The 26,644-nt window shown below is 40.5% G+C and overlaps 2 protein-coding genes across 9 annotated transcripts in view; both read left to right on the forward strand.

Annotated features, from left to right (window-relative positions):
- Positions 1 to 16,806, forward strand: part of ndp (norrin cystine knot growth factor NDP) — a 36,066-nt gene extending 19,260 nt beyond the window's left edge. For all 7 annotated transcript variants that reach the window (XM_054786816.1, XM_054786813.1, XM_054786817.1 and 4 more), the window contains 2 exons: positions 7,658 to 8,111; positions 15,866 to 16,806. In XM_054786816.1, coding sequence (XP_054642791.1) covers positions 7,914 to 8,111; positions 15,866 to 16,090 — 423 coding nt within the window. In that variant the 5' untranslated portion in view covers positions 7,658 to 7,913 and the 3' untranslated portion in view covers positions 16,091 to 16,806. The remainder of the gene's footprint in view (positions 1 to 7,657; positions 8,112 to 15,865) is intronic.
- Positions 16,807 to 17,164: 358 nt separating this feature from the next.
- The window catches only part of mao (monoamine oxidase), a 39,999-nt gene continuing 30,519 nt past the window's right edge, over positions 17,165 to 26,644 (forward strand). Inside the window, exons 1-3 of one of the 2 annotated variants that reach the window (XM_054786812.1) lie at positions 17,165 to 17,258; positions 17,343 to 17,427; positions 18,946 to 19,069. In XM_054786812.1, coding sequence (XP_054642787.1) covers positions 17,410 to 17,427; positions 18,946 to 19,069 — 142 coding nt within the window. In that variant the 5' untranslated portion in view covers positions 17,165 to 17,258; positions 17,343 to 17,409. Of the gene's footprint in view, positions 17,259 to 17,342; positions 17,428 to 18,927; positions 19,070 to 26,644 lie in introns of both variants that reach the window. The other variant, XM_054786811.1, reaches the window with a different exon arrangement.

Raw genomic sequence — 26,644 nt, forward strand, 5'->3', positions numbered from 1 at the left:
TGAGGTGTCATTTAATGAAGATTAAGAAACATTTATGTTTGAGATTCTGCTCTGTGAAACAGGACGAGATCCACCCCAGTGACATCGCACCTTGAGAGGGAGCTTTACTTTCACTTTTAAGTTCTCAAATACCATAAACTCTCCAATGACGTCAGAAAAAGTAGCTGGATTTGTCGCTAGTCGCTTTCACGGCAAGAGGGTTCGGAATGTCGCCAGATTTAGCACGAAGCACGGAGGGGGGCGGGGCAGCAGCCTCGCTAAGGAGCACTGACACACACAGCAGAGCGAGACAGACGTCCGTGTCAAGACGCAAGACATTAGCGCAAATCCAGTCTATATGGATATGAACGATACGTTTGTTTTTGATATTGTGCTTAAAAGAAATATCGATGTTTTTAAAATATTGATATATTGCCCAACGCTACTCTCAACAAGAATTTTTTGCTGAAATGTACAGAGCCATAGAAATAGCCACAGAAATAAAGACACTAAAAACTGAAGTAAATGCAACATTTCCAAAGTTGTTGTTACCACCCGCTTGTGTCCGTGTGTGGCATCTTTCCCACCACAGCCTTTCCCCGTAGAGATGTCGTCATCTCTCAACAGCAACTTCTCATAACTCGCTAAAACCCTAAAGCCTCCCGAGCACAGGGATACTAGGATGGATTGTCTTGTGGCTTTGTGGTTTTGGCTCTCCTGCGTTCTTTTTAATAACCCACAGAGAAGAAACAGAAGAAGAAGACACACTTTGGATAAGACCCAGAAATGTTCTAGCGGAAACAAATGTTTGACATGCGATCAGCACGTGACAGTTACATGTGTTTCATGTTGTTTAATGAGGTCGGCCCTCCTGCTTTTGGACTCAGATTAGTTCTGGAGTAACAGAAATTTCACGGTAGTCCATTTAAAGATTTAAACATGGTGAATCATGGCTGTTAATTGTGCTTTGGATGGACAACAAAAATGCTTGGTAGAAGTTTCTGAAAATCCAGCCCCAACAGCCAGTTTCATTTAGCATCATCAAATTTGGTAGGTGTGTCTCACATGAGTGAACCTACAAAAAAGTCCCAGGAACCCATGCCCAAAACCACACAGGAAGTCACTCATTTGGTTTGAAGAGGCCATTTTGTGTCAAATGACAACGAGAACATCATTCAAAGACACAATTGTATCTGAATGGCATGCATGTTAACAATGCTGACTCGAGTAGTATTCCATAGTTAACTTTTCTAACGTTTATGGAAAGCAATATTATTTGTGTGATTTAGTTTGGATAAAAGATAGAACGCTAGCTCGTTTCACTGGCTAGGAGATTCTCAGGGATGCTAGTCATTAAATGTTGTTTTGTCTTTGGAGTCAGAGTAGGAAAATGAACGGAATCAGTTGGGAAAAATTACTTCCAGCTCAGCCTCAGCATATTTCGAAACAATTAATTGAATTGTGTTGTTTTTTTTCCACCAAAAAGTAAAAGGCTGCATGGCAGGAGAAAGCCCTCTACTCTTCCCCAATGGAAAATGTTACGCTGTCTCCTGTAGCCATCAAGTGAATTTGTTTACTTTAATTGCGCTGAAATTTCATGGACAGTCCACAATGAATGATTTGTTCTACGCAGCAAGCGGGGCTGCCAACCTAGAGCTTTGTGTAAATGAAAGCAGAAAGGACACCAAGGTGACCGGGTTAGTTTTGATACAACAAAACCAACTGTGAGGGGGGTCCAGCTGCCGTTTTGTGAACAGCCTGGGCTCCATAAATCTGAGTCCAAGGCGAGCGGGAGCAGGGAAAACACAGGGAGGGGAGGACTCACCGGGCCTTGAGGCTGCTCCACAGAGAACAAACATCCATGAACAAGATGGATTTAGTCAGTAAGCAACCTACTAAAAGTGTTTGTTGTGAAATGTTTGAGATGTTTTCAACAGTAGCGCTAGCCAGCCTGCAAGTGTCACAAAAAGATGCTTCTTAATTGTAACAGCGGTACATTTTTGACCATTTAATATTTTGCCCAAAACACAGTGTTAGCATATAACATTAGTCAGTGTCACAAAAAAAGCTTCTGAATCGCAACAAGCTACATTGTTGACCTAGTGATAAGCACTAACAGTATTAAATTGAATAGCAAAAGTGTTGTTTTCTCTCGATGCTTTGGTGCCCTGTTTGACACTCCTTGTAAGTGAACTACGCAAATGAGTCTGGAGAGTCTTCTGTTCTTTTTAATTTTGGCTTAAATTGGCTCTCACTCGGTTCTTCAAAGTAAACGTGAGCTAAGTCCAATTACAGCTAGACAAGCAGGGGTCAGAAACAATTCAGCGTCTGAGTAGCGTTTGGTTTCCAGTTTTCACGACTTGTAATGAAGCGGTCGTCTGTCGTCTTGTGCACTTCATGGGCACTTAAAAGCCATAGGGCACGTACGTTATGCACACAGGGAGGGCGGTAGCGGGTTTCTGTGGAGAGGTCAATCAAGGCTCAGCAGCAAGCAGTGTAGGCCCCTTGAAATTGCTTTAATGCCATTCTTAGGTCAAATGAATCACATATTAAGGGCTTTCCCAGACTCCAAAACCTGTGATATTTAGCAGCCGTGTTCACCCTGTTGAAAATGTAGCCTACGTCTTACGGGGGTGAGCCTTAAAAATTGCCTCACTAGCACCCCGCAGAAAGTTTCACCGAGTATCATAAAAGTCATGCGTGTCAAGTGTGAGTAGATGTACAAAAATGTCTCAGGAAGCCATGCCCAAACATGCACAGGAAGGCAGCCATTTTGGTGTGAAACGGCCATTCCCCAAGCAGTGATCATTCCATCGAGTTATACATGGAAAACAACACTAGCACAGAATTCAAGGCGGTTCACGTCGAGGTGTCAGCAGCGCCAAAGGTGCTGATAGGTATTGGCTGTAATCTACGTAAAACCCTCGCAGCACATGTTCAACAACATCACTGAAGTGTTCATTTTAACAGGCCGCACAGTTACTCCCTTTCCCCTCGAGCTGAGCGCTAAGGTCGAAAAACAGAAGTTGAATTGGAAGAATTAGGGAACGAGGTGTTATTACGGTTTCATGTTAACTGGCTCGGAGGGGGAAATCAATGAGATGGGAGTCACAGCAGGGAGCATTCATAAAAAAAGGCCAACGATATGCTTTTCTAAACACTCACATTCTCTCACTCGCAATAACATTATACTTTAAATACCTTAGTAAGCCCTCGTACGGGCAAATAAAGGACGCATAAACTATTTTGGAGAAGGATTTAATGGTCCCTCAGGTGCAGTTCAACAACCTCAGGACTTTGGGTTTGCAAACGATCCGAACCCTACACATAAGGTGTTGGTATTGCCCTTAGTAAGAAAACAATAGTCCTCAAATCACGATATGTAAAGCTAGAAGGCTACGCAATGAACAACCACATTTGCTCGCTTTTGATTGGACCACACACATCGTACTTGTAGGTTGCAGTATCATTACAGAATTGGTGATAAATGCCATCAATACTCGAGCAAGAAACCCAGTTAACCCTTTGTCTTCCAGTACAATGCACACACATATGTTTGTGTGTGTGAATTATTTATTATTACAGTATAATACACACACATATTATATATAATATATTTTATATACCGTATACATATTTTATATTTTATATACTGCCCTGCAATTGGCTGGCGACCAGTCCAGGGTGTGCCCCGCCTCTCGCCCGAAGTCGGCGTGCCCCTGCGACCCTAGTGAGGAGAAGCGGTATAGGAAATGGATGGATGGATAATATACTGCGTATATAAAATGTTTATATATAATAATATTTATGTAACCTGACAAAAGCATAAAGCAAATTATCATATCATATCATATCATATCATATCATATCATATCATTGTATTGCAGGTTTGAATTATCTCACAGGCACAATAAGAGCTAAAAATTCCTAATAATAATAATAATAACACACAACTTTATTTATGTCTTAAATAGCTTATCTTCTGTTATTTTCTATTTTGTCTACTATATTGGGTAATATGAGTGTAAAGGTGACTATAGGGGTGTTAGTTCATGTCTAGAGGGCTCTAGTAATGTTAAAAAGTATTTCATTTATAAATAAGGAATCCTACTTCATGGAAATTCACTTTGTCTGCAAAATGTTATAATAACAGAAGAAATTATTGGAATGTACGCCATAAACTCTGCTGTGTTTAGTCTCTTGCCTCTTTCACACAGTGTTTAGCTTCTTCTTACACTTAAGATTGCTTATAAAGTGGACAAGGTTTCTACAAATCTACCATTAGTCTACAGACTAGTTTTAATATGTTTTTTTTACCTTAAACTTGAGTCTTTATGCCTGCTCCTTATGCCCCTTGACCCCAAGACATACACGCCCCTCCCACCTTTCTAATTCACAACACATTGCCTATTAGCAGAGCAGCCTCAGCAAAACTAACTGCAACCTGCCGCTTAATGCCAACACAATTGTCAAGAGCATGGTAAAAACTGAGATTGAGGGGAAAAAAAGACCCCCTTCATAAATATGCTGCTTGACTTTTTGTTGGGGGATGTAATTTGTTTTAATGAAAAAGTCTTTTCCCGACGAGAGGAAAGGGCCTGCGGGCTGTTTGCGCATGGCTTAGGTTTCGCTCTCTGCAATAAAAGCACGGACGTGAGTGTCTACGTGTGTGCAGCATGTGGGCGTACAGCATGGGGGGGCGGTGTCGGAGTAAGGAGATGACAGTTTTGGCAATGCATCAATTGTTTGTGGATAGTGAACACAGCAAATGACAACTGTCAACACAAAGGATTGCTAACCATTAAACTCACAATGCATGTATAAAATAAAACAAATAACCACTTACTTGTGTAATTACTTCATAACACTGGGTTATTGCAACTTTCCTGCTGGGACCACTTAGAACAATAGGCGACGAGTAAAACTAACTTCTAATATCCACATTTTTATTCCCATCCATTCACACCAAAAATTAAAGTTACTTACGATGCAAAAATGATCTTGTAATGATGTCCTAACAGTAATATCTGTCCTTAGAGCCTATTTATGAACACCAACTCGATCATCTCTCTCACTTGTCTACTCCACTTTTGAAAGAAGAGGCGCTCAGGCACTCGCTTTTGAGGTTTCGGGTATTCATGATGTCATGAAGGAAAACCTCCTCCCTCATGACCGTGATATCACCTCTGACCTGCACCTAGCTAGATGAACCCGTTAGAGTTAACAACAGGACTGCCGACTCGGCCGCAAAAGAATGGAACAGAAGACCAGAACGTGAAGACCATGCAAGAGAGGTGGGTGGGGCTAGGTGGACAACAGTGTACAAACTATTCACGAGCTCTGAGCTGAGTATAAAATAGTTATACGGTGTGCGTACACTTTGATCAAATGGATGAATGTTATTTACTGAACACAATGTGTATATACATATATACTGTATATACTGTATATGAATGTGTAAAAATCCATTATACTGCAGAAATGTGACCTACAGGTAGACCTACAACCTGAGCAGCAGGTTGAAAGAAACTTTTTCCTACTTTTTCAATGTTACTAATGTTTAACAATGTAAACATACAAAATAATAAATAATAATCGTTTTTCATTAATAAAATAATTATATAATAATCAAAATAAATTAGAAAATATTTATTTCCTTCTTTACAGTGTTACTAAGGCTTAACAAGCAACATTATTATGATTATATATTGTTCAGTATGTATATAATTAAACGATAACAATCTAACTAAATAACCTGCAAGTGCGGGTAGGACCACACATGGCCTCATTCATTACCATTCCACTAATCCATGAATTACCATTCCAGTAAGTTCAAATCTGGTTATTTTTTCATGTCCATAAGGAACAACAGGTTTAAAAGTATATATACAGTAAAGTAAAGTATATATTATTGTATATGGATATTTAACTGGAAGTATTTACACAATGCAACATTTATTTCAATAATGACATTGTTAATATATTTTATAGACCAGGGGTCACCAACTTTTTTCCTTGTGAGAGCTACTTTTACAAAGTGAAAATGGCCAAGAGCTACTCATTTTTGTAACATTTATTTTCAGAGCTTATTTTAAACCCAAACAAAGTGAATATGCTTGCTTTACCAGAACATTAACAAAATGCTGGTGTCCACAACTCACATTTTGTATTTCAGAATGCATTTCTTTCTACTGTTCTGTCATTATTAACTGAAAACCTGAATGAAAAGCAGGCTTGCGGGCACCTCATGTGGTCGTGGGGGGCTACCAGGTGCCCGCGGGCACCACGTTGGTGACCCCTGTTATAGACTATAATCTAAATCATTATCATCACTGACTTGTCATTAATTCAACGAATCACCCAGAGAAACAAATGATCTTAAAGCTACATTGTGCGGGACTCCTACAAAATCTACATGTTGTGAGTCTTGTTCACTGTCCTGTTTATTTACAACAACCAGTCTTGTTGTAAATAACATTTTTATGACACATACCTGTCTTTGTTTTGGGGGAACTTGAAAAAATGACAAATCTGGTCTTTTGGAACGTCTATTAGAGCGATGGCTCAGCAGTGTGCCGAGGACATGTTTACAATGCAGTGTTTCTGGATTCTGCTCACCATCATGGCGGCCAAACCCACACAGGCCATAATACGGAAGTGGATGCAAAATCGACACTCCTGTTAACTCTACTGTCCTTGGTGTCCTTGTAAAGACACCTTGATTCACCTTCATTCTTGGTTTGGTCATTTAAAATTGGCCATCACTTCATCAAAATAAAATAACTTTAATATTTTATCTCGGCCAGCGCCTCTCAAAGTGTAGACAGTGTAATAATTACATCCGGACTCGCCTCCAACCTCCACCCTTTATCTTGCAGGCAGGCCTACCTGTACTTGTTTAATTTATCACACAACATTCTCCCATCACACCCTCAGACACACTGACAGATATGTGACCGAGTCCGAATGAGGCGTGAGTGTCATAAGTAATAATTTAATCAAGATTAAGAAACATTTATGTTGTAAATTGCGCCTCATGCACACGTGAGTGAGTCATTTGCACTTTGGATGTGCAGGGATGTAGTAGAGCTCCACTATGCTCTCAGTGTGCCACGGGAGCTGACTGTGCACTGACCACTTGTGACTGCTTTGGGGCGGGCTGGACCGCTCAGCAGCTCCCACTGCTGCTCAGTGAGGACAGAAACTGCAGAACAATACGTGCTTTCACTATTAAGTCTCCAAATACCAGAAAAGTCTCCAACGACGGCATGAAAAAATCGCTAGATTTGTTGCTAATTGTTTTTGAGAAAATTTGTTGTCAAGAAATTTGCCAGATTTAGCGACAAAGTTGGCAACGCTTTTCTTGGAGACGCACACTCTGCTGGAGACAGGCGTGTACAAACACAGCTCATTAGCATTAAAACTACAGACACACAAAATGGCGTGCTCCGAGGAGGGCTTTTAAACTGCCTAAATTCCAGCATCAAGGTTAGATTTTGAACAACACACTTCAAACAGACTATTGTGGCACCTCTGATATGTATTAAAATTTGCTGAAAAATCCTATCATATGGGTCTTTTAATAGGTCCTTAGTAGACACGTGAATTCTATTCACCAAGTTTCACGGAAATGTCCTTAATGGTCTACTTTATCTGAAGTTTCTTTGTCCACTCTTAGACGCTACCAGGCCGACCAAGAGGATAAGAGATGGAGAGGCCTTACAAAGCACGCCCTTCCAAGCTTGGCGCTACATCTCCATGGCCTTGACTTTTTACTGTACAAGCAGTAAGCAGTAACTGAGAGGAAGGCTATCATCATTTATGACACCCTGAGGTCCAAGTTGTGCAGAAAACCCAAGCCAACTTGGAGGAACCATCTGTACAGCAGTGTTGGAACTCCTTGTAAGGACCCAGAGCCTGAGGGTGGCCCCACCATGAAACCTTCCATCATCGTGGTCCCCCCCTCTAGCCTCCTTCTGGTCCTCATGTGTTGCCCCCTGCTGAGCCTGGTCCAGTCTGCCAGCAGTAACAAGGCCAGTGACAACAAGCTCGGCGACTCGGACCCCCAACGCTGCATGAGGCATCACTTTGTAGAGACCATCGCCCACCCCATTTACAAGTGCAACTCCAAGGTAAGACACAAGGAATGACGTGGTGAATTACAACTTTGGAAGATGATCCACTGCGCTGTGGTCACGCGCTGCTTTTTGGTAAAGTTGTTGAAGGTAACAGAATCAGTCCACTTGGCTGCTGAAATATTGGGAAAACCTTTTGTTCCGAGCGTCCCACAGCTCCTGCCAACACGGCCAAGCGTCATTTAGTTTCTCTTGCAAATATATATCATGGAACATTAGGAGGTTATGTTTTTTCTGCTTTATGGTTTGTCGCTCAATTTGCCCAGACAAACTACAAGGCAGATTTTGAACAAGTTCTGTGGAAGGATGTGGTTTGGGCCAAGGGATAAGTCTGGGGGAAGATCCGATCAAAACCTATTGCATTTGTGGATTTATGCTGAAAAAAATGTTGGAATAGAACCTCCAGTCGGTCAAAGCAGTTCCATCTGACAGTCTGGCAAGTCACTTACCATAAGCACAGTCGTTCCTCGCTACATCGCTGTTCAAACATCGCTCCCTCACTCTGTCGCGGTTTCTTCACAAATTAATTAATAAATGCTCACTGTTTCTAGGTTGACTATGGCCTATTACTGGGAAAAAATATAGTCAACATATATTGTCAAAAAAGACAAGTCATCAGTATTGTGTTCTCTGGGTGTCTTTACATTACAACTTCAGAATCAGAATCAGCTTTATAGACACTTCATCATTTAACTCCGGTCAACATCACTCTTTGTTACAAAGTAAAGTAATAGACGATGGAGAATATTACTATACATATTTACATGGAGGGCCGCACGGTGGCCTAGCGGTTAGCATGTTGGCCACGCAGTCACAGTCTGGACATCGGGAAGACCTGGGTTAGAATCTCCCTTGGGCATTTCTGTGTGGAGTTTGCATGTTCTCCCCGTGCGTGCGTGGGTTTTCTCCGGGTACTCCGGTTTCCTCCCACATTCCAAAAACATGCATGTTAGGTTAATTGGTGACTCTAAATTGTCCATAGGTATGGATGTGAGTGTGAATGGTTGTTTGTCTATATGTGCCCTGCCATTGGCTGGCGACCAGTCCAGGGTGTACCCCGCCTGTCGCCCAAAGTCAGCTGGAATAGGCTCCAGCGTACCCCCGCGACCCTAATGAGAAGAAGCGGCATAGAAAATGGATGGATATTTACATGGAATGTTATAGAATGATTATAACAATTATAATGTATTTGCAATATTACAGGTTACAAATTCACAGTGTTATGTCCAGAACAGTATTGAGTGCAAATGGCAGTGGCTGGTAATATAAATATGGATAAATAATAAGTAGTACATACATTTTATTACATTTTGTGGGCTGGTTGTGAGCAGTCCGCAGAGGTGTTGCTTGCCCTTTTCTTGGCTCTGGATCGGTACAGTTCCTCTTTGGAGGTCAGGCTGGTCCCGATGGTTTTCTATGCGTACCTGACTGTCCGTTGCAGTCTGCTATTGTCCAATTTGGTAGCGTAGCCAAACCAAACTGTGATGGAAGTGCAGGGAAACTGTATTATTGCATTGAAGAAAGTTGTTAGCAGTTCCTTTCGGCAGGTTGAACTTCTTGAGCAGTCTCAAGCAGTACATCCTCTGCTTTTTAGCTACTAGCCGGCTAGCAACTCGCTTCACCACACTCTTGCCCGCAGTGCGTCAGCGCTGCGTTCAGAATGCTTGAGGCCACTACAGAAAGGTAACGCTACATATTGGAGCTGCCGCCACAGTGCGGTGTTTTTGTTTTTGAGTTTGGAAACGTAGGTGTAACGTTCGTTTCTATTTTGCTGTGTGAGATCAATGCGCCCAGGAAGGAAGTTCCGGTAATGCTTAAAATGACCAAAATATGTCAAAATACTGTAAGTATTACATGTTATCAGGAATGTACCTTTTACTTCATGGTTACAGCTTGTATACAAAACCCTAAAACGTTGTTGGAGGTTTTTGGACACGTTTTAATAGCGGGATTTCTCGGCGGATTAGGTGTGTTCCATTACCTGCCTCTTCTTAGCTGTTTTTATATTTTTAGAATGCACAGAAAAGAGAAAGACATGTGTTCATGTCTCACATAAGGATTGTGGAAAACATTCAAAAAAATTCTGTTTTCCTTTAAGTTTAGAATAAATACTGTAAATTGGAGGCTAAGTAGTTAGCTTGGTAGCTTGCTATTGTAAAAGCGGCGTCCGTCTCTTGTGTCACTTCAGGGATCTTGTAGCCTGCGCACAAGCCGTGTGCAATGTGGTGTAAACAAAGCTTGGAGTATTGTCGGAGTGTATGTCTATGTATGTCAGCTGAATGTTACACTGGCTGTCCTGTATATCAAGTGACAAAAGTCATAGTAGGATGGTGATAGGCTGATTCAGGACCAACAGTTGTGGGCGGAGTTAGGTCGGCCATGGCCAGCGATTGGTTGTCTAGGAGTGGGGTGCCCAGCTAATGCGGGAGGTGCAGCTTGGTCCCGCTGTGGTGAAAATACACCCCAGTTAAGAGACCAATATGATTATAATTTAATAAAACGCAAAAGCAGCAACTTACCAGAAAGAAGAAGCACCAGTCTCGAGACCCTAACAGAGGCGCGCTCCCGCCCTCCAACAAGACGCACATTAACGCGCACACAAAGACACACGCTAACGCAAAGACAGTGTTAGGACAGCGGAGCACAACCAAATCGATCAAATGAGGGAGGCCTGCTGCCTACCCGAGCACCAACCACTGCACGAACCGCGGTGAGGCTGGAAATGGAAAGCAAATCTCATCTCATCAGTGCCGAGTGCGCACGGTGCGGAGGCATGAAAAAGCCAAGAAGCGCATAGAACTCACCCACAAAAGCACAGTAGTGGTTACACCAGGTGACCTCTGCACAAACAGCCACCCCAAAAGCCGTCACGGGCACAACTCCCACTGACCCATCAGAAAGAGAGGAACCAATGCACAGGAGCAACAAAGAGGATCCGAGCCACTACAGGCTTGAGGTTAAATGCCCTCTCATCTAATCAGCACACGACAAGCAGGTACGCTCCAAGAACAGGCAGGGGGATGGCAGGCGCTCTCCACCCTGCCCCGTAAGTCCAGGAATAGTCTTTTTATCAAACCATGGTTTTAGTATAGTCATTTCGTCTGTGACTTGTGTACTGTTTCCGGAACAAAATGCTGTAGCATCGTCTGCAAATGTCATTAACGTATAGGTTGAACAGTTTTGGTCCCAGTATTGACCCCTGGGGTACGCCGCACTGTATGTTTACACTTGCAGATGTGTATTCTCCTATCTTCACAAATTGCTTCCAGTTTGCTAAGTAGCTTTTAACCCAGCTCAAAACTAACCCTGTGAAGCTTTGCCTTTTTAGTTTTGTGATTAGGATGTTGTGATTCATTGGATCAAAAGCTTTTGTCCTATCCGTGTGCTTTGAAATGTCAGTTGCGCTACACTTGCCGCACTGTTTGCATTTATATTGAACTCATCAGCGCTATTAATGCTGACTGAGCAGTTTGCTCCTTGGCGCTATGACAACATTGGTTCTGTTGCTGCTGTTTTGTGCAACATATAAATGACCATTTGGCCAAAGAGAGCTACGATTTCCTTTTCCACTTTCTCATGCACTCCAAACCATTTATTTAGAAAAAATCATTTATTAAAAAAAAAAAAAGAAGTTAGTTTTTTAACTTTTTTGTTTACATTAACGTTGCGTCCTCTTTGTGCGTTAAGTAAATACAAGCCCTTGCTATTTTAGAGCATTTATGGTAATGCCTATGCTGTTTTGTTTTTTTTAAATCGTCATCATGTTGTCCTTTTATCCTAGGAGCGTCCAAACTACGGCCGGCAGCTTGTTTCTCATTGGCCCGCGGTCAATAATAATACGCTTTGTCACCTAAATACAAAGCTAACGTAAAGTTTTGTCTTTAAATATATATATATATATATATATATATATATATATATATATATATATATATATATATATATATATATATATATATAACGTCTTTTTTTATTTTTAGCCTTTTTACAAAATAAAATGGCCCTCGCATCCTTTGACTTTTCCATTTGCAGCCCTCGGTGGAAAAAGTTTGGACGTCCCTGCTTTACCAAGAATGGCCATGTTGTACAAATAACAGTTTTCTTTTCCTTTTGTTGTAACTCCAACAGACTCCGTTTTGGTCTTGGGAGTGTGAGCATTCAGGTGTTTGGTGGCCTTTTTAAAAATATTTTGTCTGCGAGCTTATCGAGCAGGTGGCCGCAACAACGCCTGAGCTAACGCGTGCGGGCAGACACTCGCAGTGGGAGTTGGCGATTTCTATCACGGTATTCTAAGAAGTTGGCTGGGGGTGACTGCACGCAGCAGTTCTTTGTCTTATGGTAGAAGCGTTTATTTGTTAGATTATTATCATTGATGACTATTAATAGCATTTTATGAGCCAATTGCTAATTTGAGCTAATGGTGTCCATTAAAAACAACACCCCCACTGTCACTGATATTATTTGTTAGTCTACAAATATGCATTTAAATATCTTCTGACAGGTTTTAGACATACATGCACCTAAAGTTGAGTCATTGAGGTATTAAGGCTGAAACATGCAACATATATTGTGCTAACCTTCACACGTCTTGATTTGGAAACTATTTTCACAAAGGAAACAGAAAAAATGTGCTCCAGGGTCAACCTTTCGCCATCATAAACCTTTAGTAACTGTACAGGCAATCTTTTTAGTAACATGTTTAACTTTCTTCAGTGTCATACAAGTGAAAACTTCAGGTAACCACTATTCATATGAAACTTGACTTTTAAAAGAAATGAAGCTCGCAAATCCACCAACTAGTGCTCTGAATGAATACAATAAGCTTGTAATCTTTTTATAGAGCAAAATGTTCCCAGTGTGTGTGTCTTTGACTGAGATCCTAGCAAATCTCCCCGAATTGCCACAGTTTACAATACTTTTGCTGGGCTTGTATTGATTATTTATCAGTATATAAATAATGCTAATATTTATGTTTCAATAACAATGATTATGACACAGATTCTACGCTAACAGCTGGCATGCCAGCCATCCATCCATCCATCCATTTTCTATACCGCTTGGCCTCATTTGGGTTGTGGGTGAGCTGCTGTCAGACAGGTGCTAAAGGACCAATACATCAATTATATTTCCTTTAATAACGCTACCGGGCCGCACAGTCAGGAGATCGGCAAGACCTGGGTTCGAATCTCCGCTGGGGCATCTCCGTGTGTTATTTTCAGTATGAATTACGAATGAAGTAGTTACCAAAACCACTTCAAAATATTGACAAGACCAGCGGTGTCTTAAGTGCGGCCCCCGGGGCACATTCTAAAAATATCATTTAACAAGAAAATGTGAAGAAAAAAACCCAACAACAGCAAAAATTAAAATAGCAAGGAATATAGATCAAATATTTGAGAAACAAAATTGTAATCTGATGAGAAAAGGTCGTAATTTTATGACAATAATGTTGTAATATTATGGAGGAAATATAATGTTATTTTAGTAGCATAAAGCTGAAATATTAAGAAAAGATAGTAAGTTTTAATGTTATGAGAGACGAAACAACATATAAAGTTGTAATTTTTGGAAAATTAGGTTGCGGAAAAGTTTATGTTACAAGTATAAAGTCAAAATATTATGGGAATAAAGTCTTAATTACAAGAGGAAAATTTACAAGAAGAAAGTTTAAATAGTTGGAGTTTTTTTTTTTTTAAACAGCAGAAATGGAAAATAACAGCTGGAATTTTACAAGAAGAAAGTCAAAATATGAAGAGAAAGAAGTTGTGTTCTAATGAGAAATATTGTCGCACCTTTACGGGAAGAAACCTGTAATATTATGAGAGCAAATGTCATTTTAGGAGCATAAAGTTGAAATATTAAAGAAAATATATGTTATTTTTTTAAAGCTGTAGTATTATGAGAAACAAACAACAAAAGTTGTACATTTTGGAAAATTAGGTTGGGGAAAAGTTAGAATACTGTTGGAATAATGTCAAAATATTATGAGAATGGAGTCATAATATTATGAAAAGAAAATTGACAGGGGGGGGGGGGGGTTTGGGGTTCGTACATTATAGCAATCTAATTTATCTTACAGTATCTCTGGAGATTACATCGCTGTTTGACGTGTGTGGTAAAGGCAGTGTGCTAGCATGAATTCACTTGAGACAAATGTGCACATTAGCACTCAATAAGTCATCAAAACGTACCTTTATGCATTCCCACATAGTATCAGCATTTGACACCAAATATGAGGTCAAAGAAAAATGGTAAAAATACAGTAGTAGTCTATCTGTGTTGCGAGAGAAAGTTAGCACAATGGACATGCGTCAAGTGAGACGGATGTAACAGAGAATCCGGACACTTTTCAAAATAAAACATCATGTAAATTATTTTTTCTTTCTGTGCGGCCCGGTACCAAATGACCGGGCCGTGGGTCATTTGGGGGTTGGGGATCCATGACATACAGTATCACTGGAAAGCCTGGCATGTACTTGCCACAGCGCTACAGTTTTGTGCTTCAGATTAGAGTGATTTTGCATTCGAAATAAGGCTGTGAACCGCCTGTTCCTTAAAGAGGACAAAAATGCATTGCTGGGTGTCAGGAGGTTAAGAAGAATTGACATGGTTTGCAAAGGAGACTACATCAAAGTAGGAAGTTTGCCATCAGGACTGCTGACGGTCAAAAGAGTTAATTGCCGTTGTCATACATGTTTTTCTTTGTTTATATTCAACCTCATAAGCTCCTTTTTTTCTGTTTCAAGGCTGAGAAAAAGAAGCTCTGTCTTGGAACAACAAAATGGGAATCTCCCAGCCCGCAGCCTTGCACCTGCAAATAGAGATAGCCACCGAGACAGACGACTCACTCTTGGCGTGAGACGGAGGGTCACGCTCTGCCACGTGTTGTCACGTCTTTGACATGAGCCTTTCCCCTTGGCTTGAGAGTCTGTCAAAGCTAAGTGAGGCAAAGTCGCGTGCACGACGCGCCAACGCTTGCCTGATTAGTGGCGTGTCCGTCAGGGCGGCGTTGTCGTTGCATTCATGTCGCCTCCCTAAACAGACTCCTGTGTCATGTTTGTCTGTCAGCTGCTGTGTGTCGCCACCCGTGTTCCCACTTTGACAAAGGCCTGTCTGGGACACACACACACACACACACACACACACAGTGTAGTGCAGGCGTGTCGTCGCCACTTTAAGACCGTTTGTCTTTGGCCCAGCTGAGGCTCAGCCTGTCAATTCCTCTCGTGTGACGACCACGTGGAATGAAAACAGCACCGCCTTCTGCCAATCCAAGCAGGGGGTTATCATGACGACTTGCCTAATTCATCACACAAATAATAAAACACCTCTGGTTAAACACATATATAAATACAAAAATAAATACAAATAATAAAAAAAGAAAGAATAAATCATTTTAAAATAAAATAAAAATATAAAAAATTAATTAGAAAATAAAAGAACTGTGGCAATTTTTTTTAATCATTCATTGGTTGTTTGCATGGCCAATTGTTGCTAGGTAGAATATGAAATTCAAGACTAATCAATGACCATTAAGAATTCTGTCACTTGTGTGTCATTGATTAATTGCGTCTTGTTATATATATATATATTTTTTTTTTACAAATATTGTGGATTTTTTTTCCCCACACTGCAGCATATTTGTGGTTATTGTGACATCATCAAATAACTGCGTATAAATCGACCAACGTCAAAGCACTTCTATTGACTATTGACATCTTTTCTAATGTATGCGTCCACTCTTCTTCCAGATGGTTCTGCTGGCGCGCTGCGAGGGCCACTGCAGCCTGACCACGCGCTCCGACCCGCTCATCTCCTTCAGTGCGGTGTTGAAGCAGCCCTTCAAGAGCACCTGCTCCTGCTGCCGGCCGCACACCTCCAAGCTCAAGGCCGTGCGGCTGCGGTGCGCCGGCGGCACTCGCATAACCGCCACCTACAGATACATCCTGGCTTGCAACTGCGAGGAGTGCAGCTAGGATAACCTAAGCTAAGCCTCCAGCATCCAGAACTTTTGTTTTTTCTTTTTTTTTTATTTGCGACATGCTGCATCTTTACTGGAGCACACCTGCACTGCCATTATCCCCCGCTCCCTCCCCAATTTTACACACTCCCCCACAGGATTTTTTTTTTTGGCAAAGTGGTCAGGTGGACTATAAAAAGATGGCGGCCGGCGTCAGTGGCGTCAGTCAGTGTGAGGTGTTTCTTCAATGTGGTCTATTTGAATCTCCTGTAATGTTCCTGTAATATCACGCTGGATTTATACAAGCTTCTTTGTTTGTCTCTCTCTCTCGCTCTCTCTCTCTCTCTCGCTCGCTCGGAGGAAACTTTTCCTCGTGGACTTCCTGTTAATCCTCTTCCAAGAATAATGGAATCTCACACTGACTGACAGATTGGGTCAATTCTTCAAGCCATCACCGCGTGAAGTCACGGTCGGTTTAATTCCGTCCAATCGCGGTGTTCTCCCTTCATTAAAGTCAAAGCAAACTAAGAATTTAGTGCATTTTTTAAAATGTATTTTTATTTGACTCATTTTATAGTGTTCAATCATCTTAAATCTTTCCAATCAGGCTCTTTGACGTCCTCTGCTGGCCAGTCGTGTCAGACACACGCCACATTACTTCATGTCCAAGTATTTAACTGGTCAATAAATGCATAAAATAAATACAAATTAAAACTTCTCAAAAGCCAAATTTTCTTTTTAAAAATTTGAATTTTAATGTGAGTAAAAAGCACTTTTTTGGTTTTTATTTCAGTGGCACTATTTTCAGCCAAAACAAAGACATCTTAAAAATATAACTATTATTTACAATAGTTAGAATTTCATATTTTGATAAATATTTAACATCCACATGCTAATGAACTCTTTTAATAAAAATAATCACTAATAAAACAACCCCTAATATAATACATATATGAAGTATGGTTATTGAACATTTATGTTCATACATTGAAAAAATAATAACTACCACACCACGTGACGTCGCAGACTCGATGTCGTAAAAATTTGCTAAAGGAGGAAGTGACGTGGATTTGATACAAATATAATTTCTCAAATCTTAACATGTTTGGGAGTCGGGGGCGACTATATTGCTGCCGTAAAATAGATCAACGGATGGCGTAGATTAGATTAGTGCGTGTGTGAAGGTATAACCGAGAGGAGTTAACTTCAAAGTCTTTGTAGAAAGGCGCTTTATGAAAGTAAGTACATTTACTTGCATTCTTTTACAGAGCAGCCTCGACACATCCAATATGGCGGCGACGTTGACGTATCGCAGCAGTAGGACAAACCCACTCGATGCGGCGTCTATCTACAGTATGTGATTCATTTACTAACTCCTTAATCCTTTTAGCCTCCCAGCGCTGACATCAATAGGTTTTATCATGTGTGTCATAATTATTACAGCATTTTCAACGCAAATAGGTATGATTAATATCTTGGAAACAACAGTTTTACTTCAATGATTAGTCATCTCAGCTGATTGTGGTATTTGTATATAATTTTTTACTCAGAATATCATATTTGACTTCCTTCTTGCTTCTTTTGCATGTGCAAACATGAGGCCTTTAGTAGTTTATCCCATAAATGAGATCAAATGAGGATTAGGATTAAACTGCACCAGTCGTCATATTAACCACCGAGGACTTGGAAGGAGGCTCTTTTCTTTTTTAATAGATGCAGAACTGCATTCTTATTTCATATTTTATAGTAATAGTTCACAGTCTAGTACATGTCGTAGCCTACCTGTATGTACCGAAACACGTTTAATGTTGTGGTTTGGTTAATCATTTTTAGTATATAACTGTACTGACTTGTAACATTCTATTTTAATGTACTGTATTTTGTTTAAAATTATAACAAGAAGAAGAAGAAGAAGCCTGCACAGTTAACCCAAGCCATGTCTTCACATAGGTGACCACACGAGGGCGTTAGAAACGGCCGAAAGCCATTCACAATGAAAAAGAAATACATTCAACTGTTACCTCATTAATTTACGCTATTGGTTAGTTTAAGTTAATTCAGAATTCATTAAATTTTTGCTCGTTTTTTTCAAATTGAAAATATTACAATAAATTAACCAATCCAAAAATCTTAAATCGTACATCCTAATTAAAGTCTTACATTTTTTTCAATCTTTTTATCATTATCTTAATTTGAATAGCTTTAGCCAACTATTACATAAGTGCATTTGAATAACTCTAATCATAAATATTTAAATATTAAGTTCATACAACGTTCATTTAAAAGTGTTGAATTACTGATAAGTATGAATATGAAATATGATGAAAAAGCAAAATCTAAATAGCAAATATTAAGTTTAGCTAACATTTACTTGTATAAATCTTATCCAAATATTAAATATGCTTCGCCAACAATGACTTAATTTGATCAAAATAGTTTGTTGATCCAACAACTACTGTTTATTTTTTGTCTCCAAAATATTGAACACTATTTATTAAGTTTATCTAATAATTACTTACATGTATTACATTTCCCTGCGATTGACTGGCAACCAGTCCAGGTAATCCAACTTTATTAACTTACAAAAATGAATACATATTAAATATACAAAAGTTGAATCAGTGTTAATCATTTTTACTCACGTGTCAAGCTATATAGCATTATATACAAAATGCTATATAAATATATTTGGAATGTATTTACAGTCAAACCCGAAGCTTGACAACCAGCAAAAAAAGAAGAAAAAGCAGGCGGCACACTTGTTGGGGGAGGAGTCTCGTGAATGGTGGTTGTGGTGGGGTTGTGTGTGCTGGGGGATTGCCCGCCCCCGCCCACACGTCGTTTATAATACAGATGCGCTCCGACGTGCAGCCATCGGCCAAATCTAGCAGGCAGGACGAAGAGAGGGAAGACGAAGAAGAAGAAGGAGAAGACGGCAGAATGACGACACCAGGAAACACATACGACGTGATCGTGGTCGGCGGAGGAATATCAGGTGAGTGGTAACATGCTAACCATGTAAATGTTCTTTCCTCCGCCTTTGCAGAGTAGAACTAGACTATGTACACAACTGTTGCGCCTGCTGCTGCTGATGCCTTTTACGACTACTACTACTACTGCTACTACTACTACTACTACTACTACTACTATTACTACTACCACTACCTAATCTAGATAAAGAAATAAATGCTCATTTTTATCTATCACCACCACCACCATTAATGTCGCCTGTTGAGCAAGAGCTAATCATCCACAGCATACTTTGCATTACATAAGAGGAGGAGGAGGAGGAAGGGTGGTGGTGGGTCTCTGCTGTCTTTTTTTCTATCGTGGTTCACCATCTGACTAATTAACACTTTGTTTGCATGCTGTTAATCACAAAATGCTCATGACTTATCATTACCATGTTGTCTAATCACACCTTGCATAATGTCGAACACAAGTACTTGGTTCTTTTACTTCAATGACACCACAACAAAGTATTCAAGTCAACACAAAGAATAATGCCCAATTGTTTAATAAAATGTCGTGTACAGTAATTGAATAATAATGCATTTCAGGTTAGCTCTTCATTTAACAGCATGTTTATGGTTATACTTGGGAGAGCTGCATGCAAACAAAATGCATCAAGTCAAATTAGATCATTGCACACAAAAATGATACATTGTTATTATTTCATCGTTATTTATTGTGATTATTGTACAATAATGTCACAACCCCAACTGCATGTGTAAAAGTGAATAAAATAATACAATTAATATTACATGTATAATATAATCGGGAAGACCTGGGTTCGATTCTCCCCTGGGCATTTCTGTGTGGAGTTTGCATGTTCTCCCCGTGTGTGGGTTTTCTCCGGGTACTCCGGCTTCCTCCCACATTCCAAAAACATGCAGGTGAGGTTAATTGACGACTCTAAATTGTCCATAGGTATGAATGTGAGCATGAATGGTTGTTTGTCTATATGTGCCCTGCGATTGGCTGGCGACCAGTCCAGGGTGTACCCCGCCTGTCGCCCGAAGTCAGCTGGGATAGGCTCCAGCATACCCCCGCGACCCTAATGAGGAAGAAGCGGTATAGAAAATGGATGGATGTATAATATATATTTATATTATTATAGAGTCACTGATATGATTTATCAACTTTCCTTAAATATGTTTTGTATTGTCTGCGATCGGCTGGCGACCAGTTCAGGGTGTACCCGGCCTGTCGCCCGAAGTCAGCTGGAATAGGCTCCAGCATACCCCCTAATGAGGAGAAGCGGCATAGGAAATGGATGGATGGATGTTTTGTATTGTTTCCAATTATGTTCTACATTTTTCTTTTTTTTTTTAAAGCGAATGTTAAATTCATCAAAAATGTTGTACGTGGCGAGTGTCATTATGGGCCGAACGCCTTAGAAAAGGGGCGTTTCCCAAGTGATGTCGGCAAAGGCGCAACTCTCAGCTAACGCCTAGTAAACAAACCCTTTTAGGGGCAGCTCGTCGACTTCGTTGGGTATGTTTTGTTGCCGCTGGCTGTTGACAGTGTCCGAGTGATACAGTAAGTTTGTTTTCTTTTCCAAGAGACGAAGGTTTAAGACTACAGTGAACAAAGCAAACACACAGAGAACAAGAGACGAATGGACCACCGCCTTGCATTCATTTCACTGAAGACTGCTATGAAGAAACACCTTTACAATAAGCATTTGGCTCGAAAGTACGGTATGAGCGCATTTTGGATGCTGGGATGCTATTCCTGGTGCTATGATATCCAGGAAAAAAGGGGGGGAACGGCGTCAAAGTTGCCACAGAACAGAGTAAGTCATGCCTTATTTAAATATCGTATTCTAAACACTATGCCACCATAGTGACTAGCATTCAAAGCATCATACATGTTCTAATACTTTCACGGCGATATGTTGACGGTGGGGGCGGGGCGGACGATAAAAAAGGCTCTAAAGACTGCTTTACGCTCAATAAGAAGCCGATTTAAAACAATAATTGACGGATAAGCAACTCCAAGGTCATTCACACTTACCATTCTGTGTTTGAGGCTGACCAATCTTTATCTCCCCGTCTTTGTCATCGGACATCTCCACATCAGACATACTAGTTTCATCGTGGATGGTTCAAAAAAAGTTCTCTATTTAATCTTCAGGTATTTCTTCCTCCTCGAAAACTATTGACACATCGCTCAAATGTTTGCAATAATCACTGTAAACATCTTCTGTCTGGTCCATCCTTGCATGTTTGTTTACTCTGCTTAAGATGAATAAACAAGGAACAACTTAGAACATAACTACAAACAATATAGAACATATTTAACCAAAGATGATAAATCATGTCAGTGACCCTTTAAAGCTTCTACTTTTCCTTCCAGCCCATCCATTTGTTTCAAAAGTGATGCATTTTCATTCTTCAAATCCTGAATGTGGCCTAGCGGTTAGCATGTTGGCCACACAGTCAGGAGATCGGGAAGATCTGGGCTCAAATCTCTGTTTGGGCATCTCTGTGTGGGGTTTGCATGTTCTCCCCGTGCGTGTGAGGGTTTTCGCCGGGTACTCCGGTCTCCTCCCACATTCCAAAAACATGCATTAAGTTAATTATAGGTTAATTGTGCATCGTATAAATGGTCGTCTCTATGTGCCCTGCGATTGGCTGGCGACTAGTCCAGGGTGTACACTGCCTCTCGCCCAAAGCATACGCTCCAGCATACCCCTGCAACCTTAGTGAGGAGGACAAGTGGCATAGAAAAAGAAAGGATGGACGTCTTCATGCTGCTTGTGTGTTTTCTCCTTCCTTATATCATTCATCTCCTGGACTGTACCTGGTTCCTGGCTTCCTAACCATGTCCTCCTCCTTTGTAGTTGCGTGGCCAGAAACAGAAGCAGAAGCTCTTTTTCTTGGGATTACGAATATAAACACGCAACAATTAGCTCGTCTTGTTGGCGATGGTCAGTACTTGACATAACTCCTACGGTATACAAGCTAGTGGTGTCAGTAAACAGATATGCAATTATTGTTAAGTTAATAAATTCATTATTTAACAATAATAAAATTCAGATTTTTTTATATGCACAAAAATCATTAGGTACACATCAAAATGTACATATTATATGAAAATGTGTATTAATTTAAAACAAGAATGATATATTTGACAATATTTTTATGATTGTGTTTGTGTAATAGTTTAAAAATGAATATATTCAAACTATGTTAATAGTCAAATATCCTCTACAGTGGTGTGGAAAAGTGTTTGCCCCCTCCCAGATTTCTTATTTTTTGTATGTTTGTCACACTTAAATGTTACAGATCAACAAATGTAAATATCAGTCAATGACAACACAACTGAACACAAAATGCAGTTTTGAAATTAATCTTTTTGCTATTCTGGGAGAATTATTATTAAGAGTGATTGACCCCCTGTTCCTCCCCCCCAGAAAGAAAGTAACTGAGCTCTATCAGTCTAGAAAAGGTTATAAAGCCATTTCTTGGGACTCCAGCAAACCACAGTGAGAGCCATTATCCACAAAACATGAAACAGTGGTGAACCTTCCTTGGAGTGCCGGGCCAACCAAAATTACCCCTCAGTTAAAGACAGTGTTCGTTACTCCACCAAAAGAAAGACACTGGGCAAGGACAGCCTGCATGGCAGAGTTCCAAGACGAAAAGCACTGCTGAACAAAAAGAACATTAAGGCTTGTCTCAATTTTGCCAGAAAACATGTCGGTGATCCCAAGACCTTTGGGAAAAGGCTCTGTGGTCTGACGAGACAAAAGTTTAACTTTTGGGAAGTTGAGTGTCCCATTAGACCTGGCGTAAAAGTAACGCCACCTTTCAGAAAAAGAACATCATACCAACAGTGAAATATGGTGGTGGTAGTGTGATGGTCTGGGGCTGTTTTGCTGCTTCAGGACCTGGAAAACTTGCTGTGATAAATGGAACTGTGAATTCCGTTCTCTACTAAAAATTCTGAAAGACAATGTCTGGCCATCTTTTCGTGACCTCAAGCTGAAACCAACTTGTCCATCTCTGAATGGCAGAAAAAAAGAAGACTTTGGCGTGGCCTAGTCAAAGTGCAGACCTATTGAGATGCTGTTGCATGACCTTAAAAAGGTGGTTCATGCTGGAAAACTCTCCAATGTGACTGAATTACAACAATTCTGCAAAGATGAGTGGCCCAAAATTCCTCCACAGCGCTGTAAGAGACTCATTGCAAGTATCGCAAACGCTTCATTGCAGGTGTTGGTGCTAAGGGGGGCCCAACCAGGTATTAGGTTTTAGGGGGCAATCACTTTTTCACACAGGACCATGGAGGTGTTTCATTTAAAAACTGCATTTTGTGTTCAGTTGTGTTGTTGTTGACTAATATTTAAATTCATTTAATGATATGAGACATTTAAGTGTGACAAACATGCAAAAAAACTAAGAAATTGTGGAGGGCACAAACACTTTTTCACACCACTGTACATATATGGCAGGAGTGCTCTGCTGTGTTTAAGGACCTACTACAAAAACACTCAAACATTCTCTATAGCAGCAGAGCAGCTGCTCTTTATAGGTGTGCATTGCAAAAAGGGAGTCAAAGGTGCTTTGAGTAAGCCCCGCTTGGAACACACAGTTTTATCTGTGTCTGCAGCTTTAATGGCAATGAGCTGTTTGTCCACCTGAGTCTCCAAGAAGTGCACTTTTTACCCTTTACCCAGCACTTGTCCAACGTAATAGATGCTATATAATCACATACAACAATGTAACATTAGGTGGGACAGGAGGACACAAATGGTAGCGACACCAGCATAGCTATGTTAGCACTAGTGCACACTCGCAGTTTAAGAGCAATATCATGCCAGGTTTACCTTTCGGCTGAAGAATAACAAAATGGTCAAACGTACAGGTCCCACATCTCTAGCTGACCAACGGCTAGCTGGCGAAGCTTCAGGCTTTATTTGATGGTTTTTCTCCATTGGTTTGGCTCATTTCTTGAAACAGAAATGACATTCTCAAAATAACATGGGCAAACCTCCAAACAACCCGGCGAATGTTCATAACAGAATTGAATTTCTCATTCATTTCATCAAATGGCAAATGTCTCAGTATATGTCTTGATGTGTTGGCACATCTTTGCGAATGATTAAGTAAAGATAGCTACAGTTAGCGCAGTTAACCTACATTTAGCACAATTTTCAATTGAATAGATGTTGATCTTGTTGATTCTCTCCAAAACACGTCAACATCATTTATTTGTTTAAGTCATCACGTGCACAATAATCTGCTCAATTGTCAAAATCAGTCTGTAATATACTGTAATACCACGGATACTGCATATGAATCTCTTGGGGCGTATAATTGATTATTTGACAGTCAGGTGAAACGAGAACTTGTACTGTGATGTGACCGGACAGACACCAGTGTGTGGACGCCTGGGAGGGTGAGGACAACGACCAGGGAAGAAGTGTCGCTTGTGAAACTCCAGCTTTAGTAACAACACTGTAGGAGACACAGTTGTTTATATTATTTTCTATGACAGTATGTCATACTAAACACATTAGGAAGCTACTTTATGTTTGTGAATAAAAATAGTTATAATTTCCTTGGTAGTGTTCAATGTGTGATGTCAAACCCTGGACGCTATTGTTACCGTAAAATCCTATTTTTTTCAGTTTTATACACAATTGTGTTACACTAGCAAGACAAAAAAAAAACAAGTGCAATAACCAGTCAGTGACGGACTGGGCTAAGACTGAGAGGTGGACATGAGGGATATTTCAATGTACTCTGCCATGGTGGAAAAAACATCCTAACATTTTGACTTGAAGTGCTTCCACAATGCCAAGGGGGTGATGCATTTTTGGGCACGGAGAATTTATATGGGAAAGAAATGTAGTTTTGACACACGACTGAAGTGTTTTGGGGGATATATGAGCTTTTGCAGGTGAGCCATGGTGTTATGGTGAAATGTTGAGGAAGTCCGGTTTGTTTTTGGAAATGAGCCAAAGCAATTTTTGCATGTTGGTGGCACTGACTACTTATAGGGAAATAAATTAGCTTTGAAGCACGAGTGAACAGTGTGAGGACAGATGTGAGGTTTTGCAAGTGAGCTGTTGTGTTGTACTGAACTGTAAGACTGTCTGGCCAAATGATCTCAGGTTTGATGCAAAGCAATGCAATTTCTGTTCCAAGAAATGAGAAAAACCAATGGAGAAAACCTGTAAGATGTGTGGCGAAGCCTGATTTTTTTACATCTGTGAATTGGTGGGTCGGCTCACCTACAGTAAGAAGGCAACACCATGACCATGAGGAAGGAGGTTTCAGTTTAGTAACGTTTTTAGTAGGGTCGTCTTAGGATATTGGACAATTTGATTCAGAAGAGTCCAATTTGACGATCAACCTCGCAGTCCAATTGTATGACAATGTCATGTGATCAAGATTGTGCCATTCTGATGACACGGGGTGCCCACGGCTGCTGCTGAGCATACATTTTGGCATAGAATGTCTTTGTTTTTGTTATATATAGCCTATTTTGCTACAAAATCAGCCTAATGTGGGTTAATAAAGAATTAAAAATGACATGTGCGTTTAACTTTAAGATCTATACGTAAAAATTGTGATAGAGTGAGGGTGCAATGTTCGAACCACGATGTAGCGAGGCACCTTTAATAACTGGTGCAAGGCATTACATGGAACATATCAAACATCTATGCGTAGTTATCTGTTTGAAAACACAACCATTTACAAAACTACTGTGGATACTCTTATACAGTATTTGAGCTTTTTGACTTCCAAATGGATTCTTCATGCTGCTTTTGCTGCTTTTCTTCCCAGCAGCCACCACCGTCTTTCTGTTGGTTTTCACTGACCCAGCGTTCCATCCGTCCGTCAGTCAGACTGAGCGATTTAGGTCAGTGTCAGTTCAAATTCCAGTCAAGCAGGCGCAACAAAACGCTGGAGAAACAAGCTAATTCAATAACACAGCCACACGTCCCCTCCTTGTCACATTAGGGTGTTCTAATGACAACATTTGTTTACAGCACTGCCCTTTAGCAGTGCACATATATTAAAGCCGGATCAATGAGGCTCCCAACAGTCCCCCCTGCCCCTCCATCGCCGCTTTGGGCTGTAAAATTGCGATTGTCCTTTTTGCTGCCAGGACCTGGAGAGGGGCAACCAAGATGCTTTTTGAGGCAACATTAAACACTTGTGACAGCTGCTTATCACACCGAGAGAGGAGAAAGAGGACAGAAAGCAGAAGCTGAAAAGCGAAGAATGTGGATAGGAAGTGGATAAGGAATGTCAGAGCAAAAAGGGGGTTGTGAAACTGGGAAGAGGATGTACGCAGTTAAACATGCACACTAGTTGTCCATGTGTGGACACGACAACAAACAGCTGATAGCTTGCGAGGACTTTGCCTGCAGCTTTCCTCGTTTTTCCACACGTTCATTCATTAAATGGGAAATGACAACACAGTGAGGGTTTGCATGTGCCCGTGTATGAGCAAGCGGTAACATAAGGCAAAATAAGAGCACAGCGCTTGAAATGAAGAGTTCAAAGGGCAGAGCGATCACGTTCAAATATTTGATATGTCTATGTTG

Source organism: Dunckerocampus dactyliophorus, chromosome 9 (genome assembly GCF_027744805.1).
Source record: "Dunckerocampus dactyliophorus isolate RoL2022-P2 chromosome 9, RoL_Ddac_1.1, whole genome shotgun sequence".
NCBI lineage: Eukaryota > Metazoa > Chordata > Actinopteri > Syngnathiformes > Syngnathidae > Dunckerocampus > Dunckerocampus dactyliophorus.